The sequence below is a fragment of the Podarcis vaucheri genome, assembly GCF_965113315.1.
Source record: "Podarcis vaucheri genome assembly, chromosome: 2".
In the NCBI taxonomy this organism is placed as follows: Eukaryota; Metazoa; Chordata; class Lepidosauria; order Squamata; family Lacertidae; genus Podarcis; species Podarcis vaucheri.
The window spans coordinates 78,410,461-78,437,394 of record NC_138760.1 but is presented as its reverse complement, the minus strand read 5'-3'; the positions used below and the strand labels follow the sequence as shown (position 1 = coordinate 78,437,394).

General features: G+C 38.7%; 1 protein-coding gene across 1 annotated transcript in view; it reads right to left on the bottom strand.

Moving 5' to 3' along the window:
- The window catches only part of DOCK3 (dedicator of cytokinesis 3), a 141,913-nt gene that overhangs the window by 19,921 nt on the left and 95,058 nt on the right, over positions 1 to 26,934 (bottom strand). Inside the window, exons 30-47 of the mRNA XM_082212079.1 lie at positions 25,944 to 26,092; positions 21,761 to 21,846; positions 20,155 to 20,181; positions 19,943 to 20,038; positions 18,198 to 18,258; positions 16,070 to 16,163; positions 15,113 to 15,261; positions 14,801 to 14,887; positions 14,378 to 14,482; positions 13,592 to 13,733; positions 12,344 to 12,510; positions 11,301 to 11,387; positions 10,553 to 10,732; positions 9,237 to 9,320; positions 7,150 to 7,266; positions 5,360 to 5,481; positions 3,657 to 3,792; positions 2,772 to 2,853 (exon numbers count right to left, since the gene is read on the bottom strand). Coding sequence (XP_082068205.1) covers positions 2,772 to 2,853; positions 3,657 to 3,792; positions 5,360 to 5,481; positions 7,150 to 7,266; positions 9,237 to 9,320; positions 10,553 to 10,732; positions 11,301 to 11,387; positions 12,344 to 12,510; positions 13,592 to 13,733; positions 14,378 to 14,482; positions 14,801 to 14,887; positions 15,113 to 15,261; positions 16,070 to 16,163; positions 18,198 to 18,258; positions 19,943 to 20,038; positions 20,155 to 20,181; positions 21,761 to 21,846; positions 25,944 to 26,092 — 1,971 coding nt within the window. The remainder of the gene's footprint in view (positions 1 to 2,771; positions 2,854 to 3,656; positions 3,793 to 5,359; positions 5,482 to 7,149; positions 7,267 to 9,236; positions 9,321 to 10,552; positions 10,733 to 11,300; positions 11,388 to 12,343; positions 12,511 to 13,591; positions 13,734 to 14,377; positions 14,483 to 14,800; positions 14,888 to 15,112; positions 15,262 to 16,069; positions 16,164 to 18,197; positions 18,259 to 19,942; positions 20,039 to 20,154; positions 20,182 to 21,760; positions 21,847 to 25,943; positions 26,093 to 26,934) is intronic.

Here is a 26,934-nt window from a genome sequence, read left to right as displayed (position 1 = left end):
TGAGACATTTCAGCTGATTATATTTACTTTTTGTGTTAACTATATTTGAGTTTTAATGTTCATTGTGAACAAAACAAGCTTTGCTATATTATCCAATAGTTTATCTATAAAAACAAAACAAAAATCAGAGCCATATGAATGGGAGGCTTACTAGATATTCAAATTGTAGCTGCATCTCAGTTAAGTTAGATCTCAGCTCATGGATAAGAATATAGGAGGTTTAGCTGGAAATCAGACTATTGACTGAAATCAAAGCTGCTAAAAAGTTTGGGCAACTCTTTTTTCATTTCTAAGACAAGCTTTGAACCCTGAAGAGTGCAAGTTAGTCATCATTCAGTAAATCGAGGTTCCAGTACAACTCCTCACATTGGTGTGGAACCTACCACTGCCAAATAGCTGCAGTGAAACACAATGATGAACTTGGTGCACTTCCTGGCTGAAGGGTGTCTAAGTTTGCCACTACAAGCTGGTAACTCTGTTGGCAATCTGAACAGAAAGGCCAAGGGCTGTATGGGTCATGGAGACCAATCTATCCTCTCACCTCTAGAGGTGGTTCCTCCAGGACAGAGATGAGGCACATTGGTGGGGGCAGTGTGGGGAAGCCTGCACTGCTGCCGCCCGTGCTGTATCTGTTCTGTGGATAAATAGAGGGCTTCAGCCTCCAGTGTTGTCAATCCAGCACCTTTCATCAGCACTAAATTAAAAAGAATATAAATAAACATAAAAAAGGATTGAAGCATATTGGCAGAGCCAGGCATGTGAATTTTGCACTGCAGCTTGCTTTAGCGCCAATGCTTGTCAATCTCTCATTTCCATAGAATAAAACTTATTAAAATGGGGGGGAAATGTACGCAAATAAATAAATCCCATGTTATTTTCAATACCACCAGGCTTATTTTCTGCAAAAACAATTTCATCCCCGTTGGAAGTTTCACAACAATTAAATCAATAATTCACAAGAAGATTTGGGGCTTTCCTTTTCTAGTGTGCGATTCATGGAATTCCAAAAACTTCTCCATTAATTTAAGAAAATTAATTCAATTAGTTTAAGAAATCTGTCCAAGAATAAATGAAGTTTTCCAAAATGATCAGAAACAGTCAAAACCAGAAATCACATGTAGATATGACAGTGCTTGTTCAAATATATATTTGCTAACAGGAAATGATGTTTACTTATTAATTGGTTGTCCTTTAACATACATCACCTCATTTATCTCTAAGCACTGGTAGAGAGTCTAGATGCAGGAAATGCTGTTGAGAAGTCAAATGGCAGCTCAGAAAGCTGGATATCCACAGTATCACAGATACTATGAGTACTGTGAAATGATGCACTCCCCAAAGTGCATACTTCATAGAGATACAATTAGCAGACACAGTTGACCCTAAAGCAGTACAATCACATAACCATTTTCCTGACAATGGTCACCACCTTTACCTTCTTTATTCAGCTTTGATCACAACTGTTTTCCCGCCAACTTTGGTAATTAGAAAAATATTTGTACTTATATACAGTACTATGCTCTTCAGCTTAGTGCAACAGATACAATAATGAAAAAGACTTCAATGAACATATGAAGCTCCCCAGCTGTCTCTGCACCATCTTTTTTGCTGTATATAAAGCTGCAGTATGCTGAGTCGTATCACCCATCTATCTAGCCCAGTGTAGTCTATTCTGATTGACTAACTTTCCAGGGCCTCTGGCAGACAATATTTTCCAGCCCTACATCTTGAGAATAATTTTTAATTGGAGAAGTCATGGATTTAATCTTGCACCTTCAGCATGTAAAACATGTGTTCCACACTGAGTCCCCTTCTCCCCTCTCCCTACCAGAGATGATGATGATAATTAATAATAATAATAATAATAATAATTTATTTATACGCCGCCCATCTGGCTGAACTTCCCCAGCCACTCTGAGCAGCTTCCAGTCAAGTGTTAAAAACAACCTTTTGCACAAAAAAGTATGTCTTCTACTACTGAGATATTGGTTCTTCCATTGTAACACTACTGCCAAGTATATTCTACAGAAATGGGTTCACCAAAAATAAGTGGATAGGGAAGTTCTGTTGTTCTGCAGCATACACAGCAGTGCAATTTGGTTTGAGAGTCTCTAAGCAATAATTTGGTACCCAGTTCTAGAGAGGCCACAGCTGGGGGTTCGGAGAGTTCCTGTGACTTGTGAAGAGAAGAAACAACCAACTTTGCATAGTGTCTTTTAGAAAAAGGAAATACTAGGGAGTGAAAGCTATTTCAAACATTTTTTCTCTCCCTTTCTTCATTTGTAACTCAGGCAAAGAAGGCAAATTTAGTACACCTTGTTCCAAGTAAGATTTTATATGCTATGTTTTTTCATCCTGATTTCTTTTCCTTTGAGACCTGCCTGGTATCTACCTTTGTCCTCATGTGGTTGCTTTTTTCAGTGTTGTTTTTCACACTGTTTGCTTTATAATTGAAACAACTCGTACAAGCAGCAGAATGGATTTAAGTGAATGGGTTCAATTCTTGGGGAGCCCATTGGAAACACACAGTTAAATTGTCTTAAAATAAATTTTATACCAGAGAGAAAGTATACCAAACTGTTCTGAAAAGATGACACACTTAATTGGGACATTGTAGAAGACAGTCTTGAATAATTCATTGTTGCAATAATGAAGCTATCGCTTATTTTAAGCAAGGAAGCAATTCAATGTACAATCTAGAATTTTAAAGGGCAAACATCATAGCAATTTGTAGAACCTTGCATGTTTCTATCTAAGTGGCTCCTTCTTACCCCGTGCGCTAGGAGGTGCAGAGTTAATCATCTGGGATGGTGCGGAATGGGTAGAGCTCAGGCTTGAGGTGGAAGGACTGGCCTAGGAAAGAAAAAACAGATATTTGTGATTAGATTCTTAGGGCAGGATTCAACCAACACATCCCACCCAGTGGAAGCCAGTGCAAGTGCTCTCACTAGTATAATGGGGTTTTCACCCAGCTAACATTAAAAATTGTCTAAGTAAACTTAAATATAATTCAATAATAAAATACCTAGCATTTTGAAGTATTTCTGAGTGTGTCAGGTGTTTCATATTATTTTCATACCAACCTTGTAAGGAAATGAGTGTTGTTATTATTCTCATGTTGTAGATGTGGGAGGAAGGCTGAGAGAGGGTGACTTGCCTAAAGCCAGCAAGTGCGTTCATGACAGAGGTAAGATTTGATTTCCTCAGTCTGTAAGGCACTATATTATTCTAGCAATGTCTACAGGTACTGAGTAGATCCCAGTATTGACCGAGATCTTAAATGCAGGGCCGTCTTACCCATAGGCGCTAGGAGTATGGGGCACCCAGCGCCGGGCTCTCAGGAGCGCCAGGCCAAGAGTCCGGGGCCTGAGAGTTGTGTCTGGGGAAGAGCCCGCCCGTCGGTCGGAGCACCACGGAGGGCTCTTCTGCTGCGGGCAGCTCTGCGCTGCGAGTTCGGAGGCGACTGAGCCAGTGAGACACTGAGGTGACTGGCTGGCTCTGCCCTCCTGCATGCCTGGGACTAGGCAACCGGGGAGGGGGGGGGACACCAGGCGGGCCTTTGCATCCCGGCACCGCATATGCTTAAGACGGCCCTGCTTAAATGCATCCTAAAATTATCTTTAACACTGCATATTCCTGATGAGTTACAGTCGTACCTGCATGTGGTACATATCCTCTGTTGTTTCTCCGACAGAACTGTCTGTTAGAATAACCAGATTCCCTGTTTCACTTGATGTATGGGAAGAAAGAGAAGATGACGAGTGTCGGACTGTGCCCAGCATATTCAATGGGCTACGGAGAACAGAGAACAGTAAGATAAAATAATATTTTGTTTTAATCAGAAATACTTATTTAAAAAACGCAGAGTAATTGCATCTCGTTCACTGGAAGCTACTGTTTCGGTACCTCAAAACATATTGATGTAACGTGCACAGACAAGCCTTTCTGTATCTGTACATTTTAAGTTAGATAAGGCTCATCATTATATTAAACAAGGACTTTCACATTTTGCCCAGCCGCAGAGCAAGTTAGCCATTTGTCAAGAAATGTTAGAACATATCAGAGAAACCACTTATTTTTTTAGTGCCAGAAGTCAAATCATAAATTCACGTTGACCTAAGTGGTTGTTCCTGTGTCTCTTCTATCTATTCAAATATTTATTTCTGTAAAATATTTATATCCTGCTTTTCTACCATTTGTTCGAAATAGCTTTCAACAGCAGAGAAGAAAAACGACAATCACCTAAAATAAATAAAGAAGACAGTAAACGTATACAAACTCAGTAAGCACTAATGTATAATTTAATGTCCAATTGTCATACTTTTTCATAGTTGCATCAATTTAAGATGCACATGGAACTAGTGAGCTCTCTGACCCACACAAATTCTGCTGTTTTGGATTTGTAAATATTTGGGGAAATCATCTGCATTTTGAGGGATAGTCAAGTGTTCATCAACCACTATTTATATTGTATGTTTTTTAATGCATAGTTTTGTATCTGCATTAAAAATACATTTGATACAAAATGATGCCATAACAGTATCTTACTATGAATTCCATGGCTACAGCCACATTTCCAGGACCCCTGCTTTGGGCAGGATGAAGAGGCAACTGATAAAACTGTAAAACAAGTCTGCAACCAAATTTTGATGGTTTTAAAAATACTTTTTCAGATAACACTACCGCCATTAGCAGTTTCTGTATCAGCTAATACTGGATATTGCAACCTTTTATTAAATGAAAAATTGGTGGCAAAGAAGCAGGAGAAAGGTTAGCAAATTTTAACAGCTGAAGCAGCAAAGAATGGAGCCTTTTATAACCATTCTCATAAAATCATTTCCACCACAATACTTAAGGTTTAGAAATTAAAATTGCTTGAAGAACGAAAAACATTTCCACCACACAATTTCAACTGAGTGGATTTTAGCTTGTTTTCATACTTCCATGTTTCTCTTAGGTAGGCATCCCCTGAATTTTGAAGTTGTTTCAAGTCCTTTACATATTAGCTGCTAAAGCGTATTAAAGACCAACAAAGAATGATCACCCTTTCACAAATGATTCATTGCCCAGATAAGTTAATATAAAAGTGGGTTTTATTTATTCCTATAACTTTGAGTAGACCTAAAGCACCTCCCAGAATCTATACACAGTAGCTACATGAGCTACTATGCTTTAGACATCAGTTGAAAAGACTGGTATAGAATAAGCTTACCAGACGTCCACATTTCCCGGGGACAGTCTCCAGATACACAAATCAGTCCCCATACAAAATTCATTGAAGTTGAAAAGTGTTCCCGGATTCATTGAAAAAAATCTGGTAACCTTAGTATAGAAAGACCTTTCTTAGATAGATAAATACCTGTGGCGATGCACCAGTTTGATACTCTCTGGACTCATTGGACTATGTGATACAAGCATATTGCTGCGTGGTGTGCTCGCTCCTGAGCAGGCTGGACTCAGTTTATCCAAAGCAGGCAACTCCTGTAAAGTACATTCAGATGGTCATATGTTGCCTTAATAATAAGCTAATAGGATTGTGCCTTATGGTCCTTCACACAGCCCTTTCATAAACCATAGCTAGTACTATCTACATGAGCTAGAACGTTACCTGTTACCCTTCTTGTTGTCTGTCCCTATACAACCAGCATCTGCTTTCAATATCACAGAATCCTGGCCTGGTATTACCGTATTTTCCCGTGTATTAGATGAGGTTTTTTGACTCAAAAACCGTGTCAAAAAACTGGAGTCATCCAATACACACGGATAGTGGCATGGTGGGGTGGGGAGAAGTGGCGTGCCTGCTAGCCAGCTGGTTGGCGGGAGCACAACTTCCCCCGATGCAGCAGCGAGCGGGAAATGATCTAGCGAGTGTTTCCCGCATGCAGCTGCATGGGGGAAAGGCTCAACAACTTTGGGCCATCTCCCCTCATTTTCTTAAAATTGAGTCTCCCAAAATAGGGGAGTGTCCTTATACATGGGGGCGTCTTATAGATGGAAAAATACGGTATGTACGAACCAGAGACTGTGGTTTAAAACAAACTCTGATTAGTTACAAAGCAGCTTCATAATCCCTGGTATGAAGTACGCTTGCTTAGAAGGTGGCCAGAAATTTGTTTTAAACCACTGTTCTGTGAAAGCTGACATTCTGTAAAATTCTGAGGCTTCACTCAGGTTCCTTCCTGCTCAAACACATAGTACTACTAAGCAACAATTTAGCATAATGTGCAAGTGTAGCCCATGGCTTAATATCCTGGTTGGTTCCACTCTGGACGAAATGGGAAATGATAGTTAACTGAAGATTTTTCTGATCTGTTGCTGGCTTGTGCAAAGGGAGGAGGAAAGGAGTTGTATGCCATAAGCCTCACTCATATCTTAGCAAATGCAATCGATGAGACTTTTTCTATGTATCATTATTGCTAATAATTTTGTCATCATTAATAATGAACCATCAATATACAGACAATAACATGCAAAAGATTTAGTTGGTAATGGTTCCCAAATCAGAAAGATGTGAAGTACACATGTCTAGCTTTGATGTAGGCTTTTATACAAAATGGATTTCTAACACTACATTATTTACTTCTCTTACTGTGTACTCTGCCCTTAAGTAATGCTTAAAAGCACACATTTATTTATATCCTATTTTAAGCAAGCAACTGAAGGCAGAACTATACATTATGTACTGTGCTGTTTTTCTTTTCAGGGAGTAAAAAACCCCAAAATACAGTTGCTGTGATTGCAATTTGAAGATGAAAAACTAGTACAGGGGAAGAGGGGCTTTTATCCTTTCCCCTTGTGGCAATTTCCAATTTAAAATAACCTTCTTCAAGCAAATTTTCCTTGAGGCTTTATGTTCAAATTGCACCCTCAGATTAAAAGATCCCTAATCATAACATTTCAAGCAATGTGTAGTTTTTTGTACCCATTTTAAAAGATCATATGTGCTTCGAATGATATGAGCAATGACTAGACAAATGAAAAATCCAGATGTTCATTTCCTGATATTTTTCTGGATATCTAATTTATCTTTGCTGAAGAATTCATTTTCCAGTTCACATGTCTATGCCATAATGGAAGAATTCAAAATACTGCTGTGAACTGTAAAAAAAGAAAAAACAAACAAACAAAGAAAAGTGTTTATCTACTTACATGGTACAAACTGGATCGCATCATCTGGAACTGGTCAATTAGTTTCTTATGTAGAGGGCGCATCTCTGGATGTACAAATTTCTCATGTACTGCAAGACCCACTCCTAATATATGTACCTATTAAAAATAAAATCAAAGCCTGTTCTATATACCACTCATTCACTGAAGGGTAACTGTCTCTAAATACTTGTAGCTTAGTTTAGCTAAATCATCCATGCTCACTAAATCTATTTTCAGATTATAGCATGACACATTAGAGAGCATGTAGTTGATTGCCTAACAACCACTCATATGATTCCTGGCCATCTCTTCCTGCAAATGTCATAATAGCAAGAATGTGAACTTGAAGTGATGGCAGTTGTGGCTAGACTAGAGTTGCCATACATCCAGAATTCCCTTGACATAGCTGGGATTCAGCTGTCAGAAACAGTGTTGGAAGGGTAGATTTTGGCAAATTCCATTTAAAATAGCTCAATTTTTGTTGTTGTTGAGATCATGCAAAAAATCAAGATCTCAACAATTTTGTGTCTGGATTTTCACTTTTTGAAATATGGCAACCCTAAGCTAGACCAAGAGAACTGGCAGGTATCAATGAAGTTTTTCAAAATCAGAAGAACAGCTTCATCAATACTTACAATTTTGTTTTACATTTTTCTAAGTTGGATCCCCCTTTTTTCCTTTAATTATCTTTTTATTATCCTTCGTGATCCACCATGGGGGCTTTTTTTTTTTTTTAAGCCAAAAGGCAGTATAAAATTAATCATAACATTTCACATAACACCATCTAGCACTATGGTCTCTTTTCTCAAACAGGGTAAGGTGTCCAAACTTTGCCAGACCAATTTTGTAGACCACAAGGATCCAGGCACTTTCAGTGCTGTGTGATTTTCACATACACTGTAACTAGTGAGAGAGAGAGAGAGAGAGAGAGAAAGAGAGAGAGAAAGAAAGAAAGAAAGAAAGAAAGAAAGAAAGAAAGAAAGAACTTTGTGTACAAGCATACATGAAAGCTAACTTAGGCTCTGGTGAGCGATAATGAGTTAAAAAATTCCCCAAGTATCTGACTGCTAGCTAGAGGGTTCCACTGGCACGCACCTAAAGGGTGTTTCTATGTGGGAGTCAGGATACATCCACATGGAAGTTGTCTCTGCCTACTGCTAAAAGCAGGAAACGCTAAGCTAAGAGGAAATCTGATCCTCTTCCTGCTTGTTCCAGTTTCTTTTTAAAAACACTGTAATTGTTAAATCCGGTTTCTGTTATGTAGTAAAGCTCCTTGTTTGAGCTTAACTTACACAGAGAAGAAATAATTACAGGAAAGAGAAAAAAAGTGGTTATACCCCCAGGGTATCAGACTAGGCGGGTGTGCTCTTCTCAGATTCTATTAAACGGAGATGATTGGGATTCAACCTGTGTCACACCACACATGTCAATCAAGTGCTCTGCCACTGAACCACAATCCTTCCACCAAGATAGACTTATTTATTTTCCTTGAATTAACACCTAGGGTAGGCATCCAGTTCTAATCATCACACCGACCGCTTTGGAACTAGTGTTCCGCCAGTGAAAATAATTACAAAAGGCCACTACCGTGTTAAGCTTTTACATAAAGTAAGATTGTGGGAGCAATGTAGACAAGACACTGATCATGAAAATTTTTAAAATTTGCCCTAGTTTGGATAAAATACTTTAATGGAGTGAAGGAAGGAAAAATGACTGAAATTAACAGAATTTTCACTTTTAAATATTTTACATGGAAACGGGTGTATTCAGAATCTACCTGTAGACTAACTTAGGTTTCTCTTTTCATTTTAGGTCAGTGAAATGTTAAGTCCTGGAAAAAAGTCTTAGAAGACAAATTTACATTGAGCACAATGTAAACTTCTTCATCTTAAACGCTGAATTAGAGTGCAATAGTAATCATGTGTACTGAGAAGTAAGTCCTATTGAATTCAGTGGGGTTTATTCCCAAATTAAGTAGTGTAAGCATTGTAGCCTAAGCCTATGGAATCTCTGTTACTGGATATATCGTTGAGGAAATAAAATGTTATTACAATACTATTCCTTCATCTTTAAAAGTCCGAGGATACCTGTTCATGCATCAGCTCTTTCAGCTGCGTGATTTTTTCTGCATCTCCTGGGTGAGTAGTAATATAATCTCTATCGAAGAAAGCCTGGGGAAAGAAGACATTTTTTTTCCATTTAGAAATTCAATAAAAAGTTTCTTAATAACCACAAGAAAGAAAAGAAAAGAAAAGAAAAGAAAAGAAAAGAAAAGACCCTAATAGAAACATAGGGTGCTCTATCACCAAGAAACATAGAAACACCATTTACTTAAACTCCTCTAGTATTCTAGAATATACATGCAGTCACAGCACCATTTTAATGGCCTAGGCAATTCATTTTCAGACTTGGGATTCACCTCTACCTGCAACACGGGACCCATTTAAAATATTTTACCATGTGTGGTTGCCTTCCTATTTTCTCTGTTCTCCCCCCCGCCGCCGCTTTCCTACTTCCCTTTTCTACCGTTTCATACTTTGTCTTCTCTTCTTATATTAGCATAACAGAAAACAAAAAAGTAGTTGTTATGCTGTTCGTGCAATCCCCCTTAGGAGCATGGGTTCAGAACTCAACAGTGCAGATGAATAGCAAAAACAATCCCTTCTTATACAAAGTAATTGTTGTTGAGTAGTGCTGGGAAGACCTTTCCAGGACCTTAAAATAAACCTGACCTAACATAATCACTGCATCACTCTTAGACCATGTCTTGAATTTTTTATACTTTCTGTTATTTGTTTATCTTCAGCAGCTGTGGGAAATGAGAAACATCGGAAATTAATAATATAAAAGGTGAAGTGTGTTTCTTGGGTCTGCATGGCGCAGATGACCCAGAAATGTAGGTCAACATATTCTATAAATGTACTTTTAGCAACATACATTTTTAACTAGTATCTGCCAACCAAACTGTAGAGCAGAAGTCCCTTTAAGCCTATGCTTTTGCTTAGGCTTAGTGAATTTAGTGAAGACAAAGACAATTCATATATATATATATATAGAGAGAGAGAGAATAAATGTTCAGCATTAATAAGGGAATGAATTTCAGGGCTTTCTAAGGCATCACTTACTATATTAGCTTCCTAAAATTCAGTATTTTCAGTATTTTACATTATGACCACTTGCTTATGCAGAATGTTCACACCCCCAACATAAAATGTTTGTGGCTGTCTAGATCAGAATGTAGACCAACAGTTAGGCACAATTTTAATAAAATTCCATCTTATAAAGAAAATTGGACACAATTTCTTATGCTCTTTCATATTTTAAAATTCAATGCAACTGAAAAAAAAATGGTACTGCGAAGAGCTGCTAACAACAAAACAAAACAGAGTCAACCTCCATTTACCTCCTGATAGCGTGCTATGCCACCATTCACAGCAGCATCAATTACTCCATTCAGGCACATACTGAGCAGGTTGATATTCCCATGCATCTGCTTGTGTTGGTACTGGCTTATCAGCGTCCTTAGCTCCTGGTTTTTGTTCTCCACTACTTGAATGGCATTTTCCAAAGGGCTGACTTCAACCTGCAAGACAGCAGAGTCCACTTCAATACCATCAACATTCCTGTACTGTAATGTTTTGTTAAAAGCCTGCATGTTTTAGTTTCTCTTTCTTGGTGGAGCCCTGGGCAGGGTCCTTCTCTTGGTACAGGCCTTAGGGCTGAGAGTGCCACACAGCTCCCCAGAAGCTAGTATCGTCTCATGTATGAGAGCAGTAGAGAGCTACTGTCTCTTGTGCTAAGTCTCTTGTGTGTTGCGTGGAGAGCAGAACCAAAGGTGGACTGCAAACTGAGCAGTTAAGTTCATCCTCCCCATATTAACCACTTCAAAGTCCATTACACATCCATCTGACATATGTCACTGATTGCAGCATGGGTGTTTAAACCAGTTGTCCAGCCACTACAATATCTAACATACTGACTGTGAACAGCTGACAGGCCCTCTTTGAACGCTTGGTACCGCTATTCTTATTGTAGCAGTAAGAGATATAACATACATGTTTAACCCATAGAGATGCCAATAGGCAGAAAGTTGCTCATTCTTTTCATTTTAGCTAGCCATTCACTCCTTAAGTATATATAATACATGTTACCAGTTCTCTTCTCTCCACTTCAAACCACCGAGAGATGCCAGGTAAACTGTGAGTCAGGGTTAGAGTTGTGCGTTCAATCCATAAACTCTGCAAAGCAAGAAACATAACAATATATAGAAAATGCAAAATCCATTGGCCACATTCAGACAATCATATCTCAGCTCAACAAACTGGGGAATAAATGAACATTTTGGCTGCCTATGCAACTTTTTCACTCCACCCTTTCTGCAAGTTGGCAAACAAACCAGGCAGTCTTCCATTAATTATAGTTTCCTGTTTTTTCTGGAAACCAGAAAACCATGGTTAATGGTTTCAGGGTATTAAACTAACTTCATGTTGTGGCTTAATTTTTAAGATTAATATCAGGTGGTTCAACCAAAATTGGGAAATGATAGTTAATGGAAGACTTCCACATTTGTTTGGTCACTCACAAGAAGGGAGGATGAAGGATGAAACAACTGAGGGGAAAAGTGATTCCCAAGCATACAATATTCTTAACATACCGGACTCAATAAAGTCCATGGTTTAAGCAGTTTAATATACTGGAGGAAAACATAAAAAACCATTCCATTCCAATGCTCCTTTTTTTAAAAAAAAAAACAACAGTATGAAACCTTTAGTTTTTTAGTGTTTCAAGCAGCTGCTCCTGGGCCTATTTTTATTAGCCACTTTAAAAGCTCCTATTTAGATTGCTTCCAAGAAAAGGTGGAATTCTGTTATGCAGGGGAGAACAGTACACAGGCTGGAGAACACAACATGGATTATGTTTCTTCTGCAGAACACAGACGTATACTCATGAATATACTTTAGTACATTTTGAATCATTTAAAGCACAATTCCATGCATGTCTACTTCATGTAGTTCAACAAGGTTTATTTCCAATAAGTCATGCATAGGATTGAATTATTTGTTTTTATCAACTTCCAAAGTTTTTTCTTAATATTCTTTTTGACATATGACTCATTTAGATTTAGCAAGTGCTTCATATAGGGGTTAATGCATCCGGTATGAAAACAATGTTGCCGTATTACAAAGCATTCAACCTTAAATTCATTTTCCTTGTCTTTTGGGCCTTTATGGAAAGGTCTGTCATAGCGGAACTTCCTGATGTTGTTAACTCTATAAAAGCTCTTTATGCGATCAGGGACACGGTCCATTTGCAGCACATCAATATTATCTGGAATGGGAGTCACTGCATAGATCTGCAAATCTGCAACACAGTCCAGTCAAAGAAAAAAACTAACAAACACATAGGCACCAAACAAGAGCATCCAGGTAAGTCTCATTTATGACACTAGCAGCAGATACAAATTACAGACCCTTGTTGCATATCCTTTAAAATATATTTTAAAGTGATGCTTATATCTTACGATGTAGGGAAGGCCCAATTGCCAGCAACTTTCTATGATGGAAATTCATGCAGCTGTTGAATATGTCAAAATTACTGTTTGTTTCTTATATTTATATTGTGGTCTCCTGTGGCTTTAAGGAATAAAGTTTCACTCATTTATATAGCTGTTTGAATCACATCATTTTAGCAGTTATGTAAATCTGTAACATGTGATTGCTGTTAATGTAGCATTACCAAGTTATCTAGGCCAATATTATATGAAATTCAAGATCCATTTTCTTCCATGCCTTGGTGCTTCAAAGCAGAGGAATTAGTGGCTCCATTAAGGAACATGGGGCTGCAAAAAGCTGGAAAATCAAAAGGAGGTATTGCTTTTTAAAATTATTTAAAGACATTAACTATCTTGCAATTAAACAATTTCAGTTTGGGTCCTGCATATTATGACACTAATCTGGCAGCCGGTTTCTTAACTGGAACTGCGAATTGCTGTTCATGTTATGCTCTGAACTCCTTACCTCATCTCTAATTTGTTTTTAATATTACAGTAATATCACAGAGCACACATCTACGCTGTTTTCTAAAACTATTCCTCATCAAGAAGAACTTGTTGTTGCTTTGTGTACCTGAATGAAGATAGGGTAATGCATGTGACAACCTTTATTTATTTTTTAATTTCATCATGAACTAGGGGAAAGTTGACAAAGGTAGCAGTCCAGCTTTATGGGTGTCCCTCATTTCACAGGAATGCTCCTCTGTAATCTAGTGCTCACACAACTCAATTAACAATTACTATCTTTGATTTTCATTCAATGATGATGAAAAGAAACACTTCTGTGCTTAATTTTTGTCAACATCTAAAAGGGAAACAGTGAACAAGATCAACATTCAGATGTCTATTTGTAGCTGCTTTATTAACATCATAAACTTTGATAAAGGATACACTGGGCATCACATTGCAAGATGCTGTCATCTGGGTGGTTTGGGTGCTGCATTGCAATGGCTTGTGGGAATTCACTGAGCATTCTTTGTTGGAAGGCCTCCAATCTCTCATAGTCATGGCCTCGGCAAACATACTCTTTGTTCTACAAAGGAAAGAAAGAAGTGTGGAAGCCAATACATCCCTACTATGCCATCTTAGCTTTCTTTTCATTGTAGGTAACAGAAAATTAATTGAAAATAATACTCTTGTGTGACGTTATGGTAAACCAAAGATCCAGAAAAAAATGTTTAAATGCTATTGTTTTATTTAAAGGATTTCAAGTCTGGTCCTAATCATAACTCATCTCAGGTTAAGTTACGTATAATAATGTTAAACAACATAACAGCATCAACAATAAAATATAATATACAGTTCAGGGTCAACTAAAGACTCATTCAGACTTCCTTTTGTGCTGCTTTCTAGGCATAAGTCCACATTAAATAAATAAATAAATAAATAAATAAATAAATAATATACTGCCCTACACCTGTAGGTCTCAGGGCAGTTCACAGGATAAAGCTCTGTATGCAAGTGCTCCCCCTCCCCCAACACTTTGATTGTGAAAACCTGTTCTTTACTGCTGCATTAAAGCAAACAGCAATCTGCTTTGATACTAAACTGAACAAAAACCTAGCAGATATTTCCTACTTGTCAACAAATAAATAAGAATCAATTGTACACAAAACTCCTTTATTTGTAAATTGCAAGTATAATTCATACATTAATGCAAATGTTGAATGGGCTTACCCGAAGGAAGAAGGGAAATTTCCTTCCATAAAAGCCAACTCTGAAAAATTCAGGCTCCAACCGTTGCTGTTCCATTATATTATCATAATAGGTAGCTTCCATTTTCTGTGAATGGAAATTAAAAAAAAACATACTGGAAGTGCAATTATTGTTACAACAGGAATAACCGTCTGAAAACACTTTGGTATCATTTGGTGCTGTCCATCAAAGATTTTCAAAACACATTAAGAAGTAAACTATGATCCTGTGAAACACCAAAATTATTAGTCACGTATACTAGGAATATAAATCTATAGAGGACCCTGTTTTTTCATAGGAAAGATGCTGTGTGCAAGTACTTTTCATTTAAATCACCTGAACATTAGAGTGCAATCTTGCTTACTGTTAAATTATTAAATACAAATCAATATAATTTCCACCTACCCGAATCCAGCTGAGGCTTTGATAATCATATAAGCTTTCATATTGAATAGCAAGCTCTCTGCACAATGGGATTCCGAATTCCCAGCTCTGAAACAGGAAAGCGAAAAACTCAGGCCGAGTTGGATTTTCAGACAGACAAGACTTACAACTCAAGAGTTGAAAACTTTAATAGTTTGTGACCCCAAGGATTTAATATAGACACACACACAAAAGGGGGGGGGGAGAGTCAGGAATTTCTATACCATCTACTTCTATCCATAGGCCAAAGTTAACAGTGAAGCTACAGAAAAAATAGCATAATTTTTTGCATACCTTCCCTTTATTAAAATAGTGGATAATTTTTCGGCAAAGGTTTTCTTTACGCTGCCACTCTGTCTGAGACGGGTAGTGCAGGAACTCCCGAAGAGGCCTCTCTTCCCACTGAAGCAGCTCACAGTATAAGAGCAATGTAAAGGCAGCCTCTGTCAAAATAGCAAAGGAATAAACAGTGAACAAAAATATTCAAATGCATTTCAGTTCAAACACAATATTATGCACGTGATCATGACCACTGCAAGAAAACAAGTTCAGTAAAAAATTCTAATCCTCAGCACATCAGAGAGCTTGACTCTAAGAAATGTGAATCAGTGAACTCATTGTCATGAAAGTAATTAACTCCCAAATTAACACGTAAGTCTTGAACTAATATAAATCACGTCTTGCCTTATTTATCTCTTGCTTTTTCATATTGTTATCATTTATTTATCTTGATTAAAGTTATGAAATCTTCACCATTCTCAATTATTTAAGAAACTAAATATAGTATTAAATTAGCAGGATCCGTACAAATGGTGCTCATTGTTGAACATATTGCTTACTTCTGTGCTACATGTTTTTATGTAGATACGACGGTGATTTAAATGAATGAAAAGGACAATCAGTTCAAAAGTGCTTACAGAAATTCAGAACTGTGGCATTTTCCAAAGCCATCAAAGCACCCTTTGAAAACACAATACACATGCTGTACACTTTTGATTTTAACTCCCTTACTCACTCATACAGGATCTGCTATAGTAAGAAAAGTTAATACTGGTCACTGTGATGTTGTTCAAGTAACAGTAGCATGTTATTATATGCATATGCCATGTGACCAAGGCTTGATTTAAATATTTGCAATTTACAATATTACTTAACTTCTTTTCTAAGTGCAATTAAACCACAAAGGATTTAAAATACATATTTAAAGATGACAATAGAGAATATTTGAAGAAAGCTTCCTTCCATACTTACCTGTGTAGTTTTCAGCCTGCAAGTGCATATCACACAACTTGTGGATGTAGCGAATATACATTTCTTCCTTATTAATTTCAGATTTATAAAAGTTCTAATGGAAATTAAAAAAAATCAGAAAACCACTTTCATTGTTTAGTATATCTTTAGAGATCTAAGCAGTTATCACTCTGGCAACACAGTGCTATGCCATGTTTTAGCTTGGTGGGCGTTGAGCTTATGTGCCAGTCCTCCCACCATATAATCTACTTTCAGGAATTAGGGGAGAACACCAACACCTTCCCACTTTCAGTTTTGAATAATCCATAGTTAAGTTTGAACTTGATACACTGTGATTTACTGTAACTGTACAAAGGATTGAAAATCAAGGCATGATCCTGGTTTGTTCAAACTAACCACTGCTAAAATTAACCAGTTTACCTAGTTCAGATGTGATGAAAAACTGCTAATCATTCAAAACTAAAAGTGGATGTTTTCAGTTGTTTTCAGTGTCCTTCTGCTGCACAGGAAGTGTTAGGAATAAATTCTTCACGAAACAGATTAATAGTTCCTGGAAACTTTATAAAGCATTCCAGAAGTTTCTTCAATGTGTGGGAGTGGCACTCCAGACTTAATTGGTGTCAGCTGGAGATGCAATTAAAAGGAGGAAGTTGAGTTTGCAATTTGAGGCACGAGGAGAGCACACATATGCTGTTAGTATGCATGCTTATAGTTAGTTTGGATGTATGGTAAAGTGTGCTGCTGATACTATGAGTTTGCAGTATCAGGACTGTTTACTACTAGACTGAAAGTATACCATGATGAAGAGAGGAAGGAGGACTGTAAATAGTTTGTAGATAGTAGTAAAAGAAAATGCTTGTATAACCAAATGCTTGCATAAAGTAATTCTTGACTGCGCATTCGAATGTGACTACAGTTCTTGTCGACTACAGCCAGGGAAACTCTGCTAGACACTTTGGGAAGCGGTTATGGTTGGTAACCTCTAATAGAAAGAGAGCACGTGCAAGCCCAAGGCCTGCTGTGACGTGTTCTCATAATGCTAAATCATGGTGTAGTGTTATATCTGAACTGAAGTTTCATTGAAAAAGTACTCTAAGATTTACAATTTTCAGGGGATTAAATGCTAATCTTAGCTCAGTGTAAAAACTAAATTATTCCCATTGCGTTGCTTCTTCCAAAACGTGAAGGCATGGTGAAGACTCAGGTTTTTACCATAGATTCTAAGCTAGGGCATTAAGGATGTTACAATGGGACTCATATAGTATACTTGAGCAGGGGAGTGAGTGGGCAAGAGATTTGCAAGGATCAACAAATTCCTAATAAGCCAGTAAATGCTATTTTTCTAATTACACTTTTGTTACACTTCCATCAAGGATCATAAGGTATTTTTGTTGCATGCACCTTATATGGGCCTCTAATCTATGACCAGCCTGCTCTCTGGCAGCTTAGAGGCAGGGTCACAGAAGGAAATCCTAGGCAGATGTAGCCAACATGATGGCCCTCCAGATGTTGCAACTCCCATCATCCCTCATCATTGGTTACACTGGCTAGAGATGATGGAAGTTGTAGTCCACCAACATCTGGAGGGTACCACATTGGCAACCCCAGTCCTAGCACGTGTGAGTTACTTTTCGCCTAGGCATTTGATTTGCAGAAGCGCTAATTCCATGACTATGAACAAGTGATTCAAGCACATGCCCTGGGAGAGCATGGCAACATTTTCTGAATGTAAACCAAAACATTCCAGAGAAAATCTGTTTTGTGGTTCTAGATCCAAAAATCTCTAATCACATTTCTCTGGCGGGAATCAAAGAAGCACCAGCAATTGATAAGTAAGAATTAATCTTGTGACTACTACTGGCTCAAAATCATTTAAAGTCAAATGTGACATTCACTTTCTCAAGAAAGCTTCACATGCAAAGTACATATTAACTAGTCTATGTCAGTAGTTTCACACAACCACCTGAACATTACACTGAAGCAATCTTATTTATTTTTTGAAACCAAGTCAGGTAGTTGCTCTTCAGTAATTCTCTGCTGGATAATTCAGCAAGTTTCTGCATTGCTACTTTAAAACCTGAAAAAAGAATTATTTTAGAATGAACAACAAAAGCAAAATAAAACTCACCATAAGGTTAACAGTGCAACCAATTTTCTTGTTCTCTGTTTCATCTCCTTTCATACAGTCCCTAAAAAAAGACAACAGTCATATTTCAAAATTTATGTTTGGGAAAAACGGATAAAGTTTAAGACAAGGGAGAGCTGGGAGATATACAACCTAAAAATAAATTAATTTTATTATTATTAACTTATTACATTCATATCCTTCCTTCCTTCCATGAAAGAACTCAAGGCAGTCAACACAGGGTTCTCAGGTGATCACGAATTCAGACACTAACCCTACCCATGCCTTCTAGCTTCAGAATGAATGGCTCCAAGATAGTGCCATGTTCATAAAGTACTCTGAAATGGCAAGGCATTGCTTCAGGAGAAATGAAAAACTTCATTGTGTTCTCCAGTATTTTTTTTGTTCTTGTTTAAAAGATTATAAGAGTATTCATTTAATACAATAAAGAACCAGCTATTGTAGAAAATACTAAAAAGTGACAACTTCTTGCCTTGTTATGGACTAACCTTTTTATGGCATCAATTAGAAATGACAATAGATCAGCAAATAAGCCACAATGAACTGTTGGATGAATGGAGGGGCTGAGAAGGGGGACAGAGACCAGATATCTAGGCTTCTTCCCCAGGAGGTAATCAGCTCCTCCACTCAGAATATATAAGTACCCACCCTGCCCACAGCACCACAACTGAAGAAGAATTAGCATAGCTCTTGCCATGCTTCAAACCAGGGGTGGTAGGCACTATAGGAACAGGATGATGAATGTGAGAGAGAGAGGGTGATGAGAAAACAGAGTAGAGGCCAAGTGATGGGAGCAACCCTTCTGCCTCTGGATGCGCCTGACTGAAGTTGAAGCAGGAGTCCCAGAGACTTCCTCTCCTCCACCTGTACTGGTGGTAGGCTGTCAGAGCGTGGAAGCTGCTTTCCACCTGGGAGGTGGAGGGGACTCCAGGGTGTGGGCTGATGCGACAGAGTGGGAGGAATTAGAGATGGAGGTGCATCCAGCATTATCTCCCATGGAGAGACGCATCCCTCTAGATTAGGCATGGCCAAACTTGGCCCTCCAGATGTTTTTGGCCTACAACTCCCATCATCCCTAGCCAACAGGACCAGTGGTCAGGGATGACAGGAATTGTAGTCCCAAGACATTTGGAGGGCCAAGTTTGGCCATGCCTGATCTAGATGTAGCACTTGCCTTCAGACCAGGAAATGCCATAACAGCAGGTATTCTTGTAAGTAGCTTGGGATCTCCGTCTCTGCTGAAAAACTTGGTGGATAGCCAGGAAAACTTGTTGGAACAACTTCACAGCTCAGATGCCATCTTGGAATTCTTGTTACTAAATTTGGACTTGTGACCTCTGGTCCTGGGACCCCACCAAACCAATCTCCCTCCCCTGGGCTCTTTGCCTTGGGTCAGGACAACAGGGCTTCAATTCCAGTTCTTAACTGACATTGGGGTGTCCCCACCCTATGACTGCCTGAAGGGAACATTGATGTTGGTGTAACACTCTTTGAGGATGACCCTACTGCACATGGTAGAATTTGTTATCAGCAAGGCTAGGCTCTGGACTATGCCCACACTCCAGAGGTACTCGCTTAGCCAGCAATTAAACAGTACCCCAATAGTAAAAAGAAAACTTAACTGCAGGCAAAAATCATGAAAAAACAATCGGGCAGAGTATCGCACAGATGAAGTCAGACAGACAGACAAACATAAAACACCCAGGAAAGTTAAATAATCACATTACCTGTAGTCAAGGAGACGTTCCATCAGACGAGTAACTGATGTAACAAAAGAAACACCAGTCTCTCTCCAAGTCTCTTGCTCAATCTTTTCCAGCAGGCTGTGTGGAATGAAAGTGTATAAGATTTCCTTGGGAATATTATAAAACTTCAACAGCCCCAGGAGCCATTTTAATATCAAAGTCACTTCCACATTGAACTTGAATAATTATCTTACCTGGGGTAGGGCCCAAAGAGCTGGGTTCTGATCCATGTGGCATGAAGCAAAGACAAGGAGAGTACTGAATTAAGATGATAAGATATCACTACTTCATACCAAGGAAGTACTATGCCAAGAGTAGTGTCTGCCCCTATTCTGCTGCTAGTTGATTAAAAAATGGGCGCACTATTTTCAATGTAATCCCAAACATACATATACAAATATTTCCTTTTGTCAAGCAATGTCTTGGTTCTAATCTTGAGTAAACCATTTCCATATCTGTTGCATAATTTTCTGCTGATGTAACACACTTGTGGAGGTCCATTTGAGTTTTAGCTCTAAGAGGTCAAGAAGACACAAAGAAGGTTTTCTTCTGTTCGGAATCTTTTCTAAAATTGCAAGATATACTCCTTGTCTCCCCCAAAAGAAACCATATATGGTTTCTTTTCTTGATTTGCAATTCCTCAATGGCCCAGTTTGCGTATAACATTATGCCAAACCATGGCTTAGCATGAATGAGCAAACATGCAAGCAGACACTATGACCACTCCTTTCCTGTTTTAGCTGCCATTGTACTACCTATGGCTTAGTGTTACATATTGCTTTGATTTTTTATGAAATGAAAGGCTCTATGGAAATAATTTTATAAAATAAATGTATCCATCCAGAATCATACATGTGCTGGTTATCTCCTGCTTGGACCACTGCAATGTGCTCTACATGGGGCTACCTTTGAAGGTAACTCAGAAACTACAACTAATCCAGAATGCAGATTGGGAGCAGCTACCAGGACCATATAACACACGTCTTAAAGGATCTACACTAGCTCCCAGTACAGTTCTGAGCACAATTCAAAGTGTTGGTGCTGACCTTTAAATCTCTAAGCAGCATTGGCCCTGTATACCTGAAGGAGCGTCTTCAGCCCCATCAATCAGCCTGGACACTGAGATCCAGCTCCGAGGGCCTCTGGCAGTTCCCTCACTGTGAGAAGGGAACTAGGCATAGGGCCTTCTTGGTAGTGGTGCTCACCCTGTGGAATGCCCTTCCATCAGATTTCAAGGAGATAAATAGCTATACAACTTTTAGAAGACATCTGAAGACAGACCTGTATATGGTTTTTTAATGTTTGATGTTTTATTATGCTTTTATAATTGTTGGAAGCTGCCCAGTGTGCCAGGGGCAACCCAGTCAGATGGGCAAGGTACAAATGATAAAATTATTATTACTATTATTATCCATCTCAATCTGGTCTCCCCCAGCCAAATCCTCAAATCTTGGTTGCAGCCCATGGTTTGTCTGGAGCAAGGCAAATCACCAGCTCAGGTTTATATGTAACACTAAGCAAAGTCAGTCCCTTCTGGCCAAAAACTACAGATACCACCCACTGTGGAGTGGCACCTGAAGTTACAAAGATAAAACCTAGAAATAATGGACAAATCCAGCCATCTATTATGCAAACGTAATTCAAAATAGGTTAAACTCTTGGGAAAAAAGAGATATAAAAATAATTTACGAGATGGAATACGATCTCTCTCTGTTCATTTCATATATATGCCTTATTTTGATTTCCACTCGAACACTCTATGTATTTGTAAAAGGTTTCCTGTAACATTAAAAGGCTTACAGCAGACTGAAGAGCTCCCGATAGTTCTCATCTCCTTTTCCTTCCGATACCAAGCTGTCAAGCTTGTCAATCAATTCTGCTTCCACCTGTATTAGAGAGGAAGCAATTGTAAGACAGTAGCTGCCTTTATATATTCCAAACATCAAGGAGGCTGTGGAAATTATATTTTATGGTTCATCTCTGCAGGAAGCCTGCTTTTATGAAAGGATGGATGATTTCTGCCTTCATATAAAAACATTTCCAAAGCAGCACTGACCTGATTTAAATGTAGTAAAACAATAGCTCAACCTGGAGAATAACTTGCCTCATTTGTCTCTAACACTGTCACACCACAGTATTCAAGGTCTTTTTTGACTGAGTCAAAAGTAACATGGGCTTGTTTTATTTTTGTAACCCTGTCTTCTTCCCTAGATTGCTTGTTTATTTATTTATCTTTTGGTAGAACAAGTGAGAACCTAAGAAAAATAAATCTATGGAACATTTATTCTACTGCTTTATACTACCTGCTAGCAATAGAAGACAAATGCTCTGAAAGTAACCCAATCCTTGCCATCATTCCTGAGCTAGATGTTTTCCTTCACCATTTCCAAGGTACCTTCCTGTAACATTAGTGAAAATTAAAGGGCTATACTAAATCTCAGGATCCCTCTAGACCAGGCTTCCTGAACCTCGGCCCTCCAAATGTTTTGAGACTACAATTCCCAGCATCCCTGACTGCTGGTACTGCTAGCAAGGGATCATGGGAGTTGTAGGCCAAAAACATGTGGAGGGCTGAGGTTGAGGAAGCCTGCTCTAGACACTCAGTTTCTTCTATGAAAATATTATGCATCTGTTCAGAGTATTGTTGCATTCATTAAAACTCTTTTACTATTTCTGGCAAACTACTATTTCATCAAACCACTAACTATAGCTTCACAAACAATTTTCAGTGGGGTAAGCAGCTCTTTTGATTTCATAGTCTACGAGACGCCCTGTGATATTGCTTACAAGGCCCATCAATAGCCCTTCTCACATTATCCTGCATTATTTGAAACTGCCTGCCAATAACTTACTTTTTCCAGGCACCCACACACTTTTCCAGGACTCCTGTAATTCTTTCCCCCTGTCCTAGCAGGACTATATGTGCCCCTTCTCTCTCTCTCTTTTTTAAACATAATTTTTATTAACAGGCCAATCAAATCACATTATTTCAAATCACATTAATTCCAAATTATACAGCCAGATTTTTAAATTTTGTTGGGGGTACCCATACATCAAGCTCCGAACGAGGGTCCAAACATCACTTCTATTACTGCTTTAATTAAACAGTTCTATCCAGATAGTCTCTTTATTACTTTCTTCATCTTCTTGTTGTTGTCATATATTCCTTTCTTTGCGATCTCTGATAATCTTCACAAGCAGGTTGGAAGCAAACATCGTCTGTGTGGGTTTTACACACTCCACAAGTCATATCTCATAGGGACAGCCACCATTCCCCTCCTCCTTCAAAAATTTATCTTCGGTCTGCCCTTTAGTTTTCCCAGGCTTGTCAAATATCTCATAGAGGGCTCTGCCAGGTTAAGATCGCATTCCAATCATCATTCACATTCCAATAATCCTGGTCCTCCTCCCTCAGTCTTTCTTAGACAAGCCTGTCTTGTGAGACGCCATTTAAAACTGCGTCATAGAATTTTTCCATTCTCCGATATTTACCAGTCCTCTCTTCGATCATTAATTCACCCCACACAGTTTTTGAATTCCTGCTTGTGATTAGTAAAATGCGGTGATTCTTCTTTCTTTGGGGTGTGTGGGAAAATGATTGCTTGTACATAAGAGCATGAGCAGAGTTCTTATTATTGCAGAGTGATTTTACAGCACGAGATATTGTTAAGAGCATGATGAGCGCGTGAACACCTCATGCTAGACTAATGATTGGCTCACGTAGCATAACACTCTCTTTGTCTGTGTGGGCAAGGGCAAGGTTGTATTCCTTTGATTGTTACTTTTGAGTACCAGACAGAGCAAGCGCAGTGCTGGAGGAGAGAGGATGATCTTATTTTCACTGCGCACAATAAACATTGCATGGCTAAAGCCAAAGCTTTTTCTTCAAGTCATCTTGGTGTGAGACTGATTTTCTTACTGATGTTGAGCTGGTTCTCGACAGGGGTGCAGGGTTATTAATACTCACATAAGGCAAAGAAAAGAAAAGTTTTTTCCTCCACCCCCCTTCTTCACTCCAGACATACCAGTCTCTTAGTGGCGCTTCATCACTTGATTTATTTGTCACGCCCGCCGCTCCGATCCCAGAGATCCATTAATCAGCAGTCTTATCTCTCGAACTTTGCCTGATGTATGTGCTTTAGCTTCTTTCCAATCATATATTTCCAATTATATTTTCGAACTAAAGTGAACCAGCACGCGCAGATTGGAAACAGCATCAGGAAGAGCCGACTTCACCGAGGGCTGGTGCCAAGTGGACGGCACCCCTTCTTTCGAATCCAGGGGTGCATTATGGTCACCGCTGGCAAGGCAGTCCCCCCATCTCCTTGGGGGGTCGGGAAGACTGCATACTTCCCATAGCAGCCTCTTAATTACCTCATGTGGGTCGGAGAGATGTTATTGTCGGCCATCTTCCAATGCGCCACTTGGTGGCCCCCCTATATGTGCCCCTTCTCATTATACAGGAACAAGGGTTATCATGAGATGTCTGAGAGAAATGGTGAAAAACACCTGGAAAGTCTCTATATGTGACCCACTTTCCTTATGAAATTTTATTTTGTTCTTCAGCAAGTTTTGTGGTATTCTTTATCCTGTAATTGTTTTTATGCACAACAAGCAATAATAACAACAATAAAGAGAAAGAGGAAAGATCAAAGCAAGAAAGGAAAGATATGAGGAGAGAGGCAATAGTGGTAGTATTCCAAGCAGTTGTCCTTGATCAGTATATTATTCAAGAATATGTTTTCCAAATGAGTCCACGTGAAGAGGGCAGCTGCCAATCATGTTCTTTTGCTTTGATGTATTCAACAAATGGATGTCAGACTTTAGAAAACCCACACTTCATTTCCAGATGGTGTAGGGTTCAGGTATATTTTGTTACCAGTTTTGTGGTATTCTTATAAAATATTTGTTCATGCAGATGCATTATGTAGCTAAAATTAGTTGTTCAGATATAAAACTAGCTACTCACCCAATTCTTTTGCTTTCCAGCAGCTCTTAAATAGTTACTGTTCTATTAAGATTAGAAAGGAGACAAGAGAGCAAACTGCACACCTCCAGTTGTACAGGCTTGTTTAGCACAGGACTGCATGCTAGAGGTTGTGAATGGGGCTCTCTTTTCCCCTTCTAGGCACAAATCCCCCTCTGAGCCTGGAAAATAGCCCTGCACTCAGCCTCTGTGATCAAGAAAGCCAAATACAATCTTTTTCACTTTACACTCTCTCCTTTCTCTGCACCAGTCTCTAAACCCCCACCTGCTACACTCCCCTTTTCTGTTTCCCCTCCTACATGCTTCTCTGCAACCCTAACACTTTATCTGCTGTCTGCTTTCTATGTGCATTGCCCTCTTTTACTCTGCTTCCACATCTCACATGGCTCTCACTGCTTCCCAAAATGAACCCCGTTTTCTGTCTGCATTGCTTTGGAGCTTTCTGATCCCATCCCTCTGTTAATCTTCCATCCTTTTCTCTCTTCACATCCCAAACATTTCTCAGCAACTCCCTCGTTTCATTCCACGTCTCTCTTCCTGTTTCCCCCTGCCTATTTTCTCCTCTTGCTTGCTGAGTTTGCTGGTGACAGAACACTCTTCCAGCAATTCACAAACAAGAGAACTTCAGATGCAGGTGCCCCATGTAACACGGCAGCAACACACTAGAAAACTGGCATCGCAACGTGCCTTGGGACTCTGTTGAGAAGCAGCAGTGCCAAATTTATTCCCCTGCTCCCATTCCCACTTTTGATAGCTTTGCTCTGGCCTTTTCTGTTCTCATAAAAAAAAGTGTGAAAGAGCAACCAAAATGGATTTTAGAACTCCTCCAGGAGATTTGCAAATATTGTGCGTATATTTATTTGTTCATACATGCTTAATATTTAAAAAGCTATAATGCTTCCCTTTGTAGATGTAAAACTTTCTTCCTGTAAATCAATCATGGAGAAATAAAAAAAAACAACCTGTGACATTAAAAGAGCTGAAGAGACTTCTTACCTGCTTGAAGTTGCCATTTTTCCTCTGCTCCCAGTCCATCATGTCATGAAAAATTGGGATCATGATGTTGCGGACCTCTGGCTGTGGGACCAGTGTGACACCGAGAAAGGGGCCAATCATTCCCGGAATAAAGTGAATTTTATGTTCACCTGGTAACAGAAAAATATAAATGTATTTATACAGTTCCCTTTGCATCTTTTCTTGCCACTCTTGTACAGACCATCATTCTGACAATTTAAAATATCCAATTATTCAGGCAGTGCAAGAGGTCAATCCACTTGCTTACCCTTAAAAAAATAAAATCTGGGTGCTTTTAACATGATCACAATGTTGCATTCCAATACAATAGAAGAAAGTAAAGGTTTGAAACTTGTTGGGTCAGCATATTTTTGATTTGGATTTCTATGAGTTGTTGGCATAGATTACTGCCCAAAGAACACATCCCTTCTACCTGACACTGGGTGTCAGGACGTCATGTATTTGCCATACAGAGCAGAACTTGCATATTCAACATTTCAGTCACCTTGGAAAGATATAAATAGTTTCACTTCTGAAGTTACGTTAGGATATTTCATAGGGTTTCTTCTGGAACACTGCTGATGTCAATTCAGACTACCAGCTGTTGAAACTTTGGAACATATAGTGCTGTAGTGCAGTGTATATAATTGCCCTAGACAGAAAGGAATGAGCCAAATCCCATACAGTTGATGGATGGCCAGCATGATTTAGAATAATGAAGGTGGATGAAGAATGTCAGATAGCAGATAAATTGTCTACTCTGCTGTTATAATGTTGAGTGGAATTGGAAATGAGTAGGAGCTCTCTCTTTATGCTGTGTGTGTTATTGTGATAGTGTTATAATTTTTACAGTAGAAAATATTGGATATTGTAATGGATTGTACTATTATTTTGTTTTAATTGTATTTTAAGTGGTATACTATTGTACCATTGTATGATCTACTTATACTTATGGCTAAACAATACATATTTG